General features: G+C 30.4%; 1 protein-coding gene across 1 annotated transcript; it reads left to right on the top strand.

Annotated features, from left to right (window-relative positions):
- Positions 1-65: 65 nt before the first annotated feature.
- Positions 66-310, top strand: Tsp_13727 (conserved hypothetical protein; the record flags this gene model as incomplete). Its single annotated transcript, XM_003371091.1, has 2 exons — positions 66-108; positions 163-310. Coding segments are annotated over 2 exons (191 nt in total), but the record flags the coding sequence as incomplete, so codon positions are not given.
- Positions 311-962: the final 652 nt, after the last annotated feature.

Raw genomic sequence — 962 nt, 5'->3', positions numbered from 1 at the left:
TTTTTGCCATCTATATGGTCGATGTGCTCGTTCTGTCAGTATACCAGCACCAGTATATTTTGCAGATTTAGTTTGCGCCCGTGCTCGTTATCATATTCTTGCAGCATTGTAAGTTTGATTAACTTATTTAAAAATGAATGAATTATTGAATTTATTTTTTAGAAATTCTGGGCTAGTGGAAAAGTTTTCTGATGAGGACAGTAATGGTACTAGTAGTAGTTCCATCAGTAAAGCTGAATCCGTGAAAACAGAATTGGCTAATATAATTGCACTTCATAAAAGAGTTAAAAAAGTCATGTACTTTGCATGATCTGTATCAGCGATGGAAGCGTATTTTAGTCTAGTATAATGTTTAGTGTTTATTCGTAAGCACTAAATATATTTGTGATTGTTTTCATGTTATATTTAATTCTCTCTCTCTCTCTCTCAATCTGTGTGTGTGTATGTGCGTCCATATGTGTATTTCTTAATGTGTTTCTAGATCTTTGCTTTTTGTTTGACAGATTGTTGCGTTAAAAATAATCAGTATACATCATATAATGAGTATGGTTTAAAATCTGTGCATTACACTTATTATGATCAGTTATAAATTCATTATAGCATTCATATTAAATGTATAATATTGAGGTGAAGATGTTTGTTTGCATGATAAATAAAAGAGATCAAAAACAAATATTTTTGTATAAGCATGTAAAAAGTTGGAATAAATTGTTATAAATGATTTAATGTGAAATAAGCGGACAGTTTTGAAATATTTTGTTATTTCTGTTGCTTAATATGTTTAAGAGCACTATAATATTTCCGTCCAATACCAGCGCTATTAGTCCAATACTACCACCATGAATATATGCAGTATTTCAGGATCATCGTTGGCACTGCATGGGAGCAGCAGCAAAGTAACTAAAATTGATTTAAAAATTTATGACGCAAAGTACTTGTTCATACATAAATAATTGAAGAAA

The sequence above is a fragment of the Trichinella spiralis genome (genome assembly GCF_000181795.1).
Source record: "Trichinella spiralis strain ISS 195 chromosome Unknown Scfld22, whole genome shotgun sequence".
Taxonomy (NCBI): Eukaryota; Metazoa; Nematoda; class Enoplea; order Trichinellida; family Trichinellidae; genus Trichinella; species Trichinella spiralis.
This window is presented reverse-complemented; position numbering and strand designations above follow the sequence as displayed.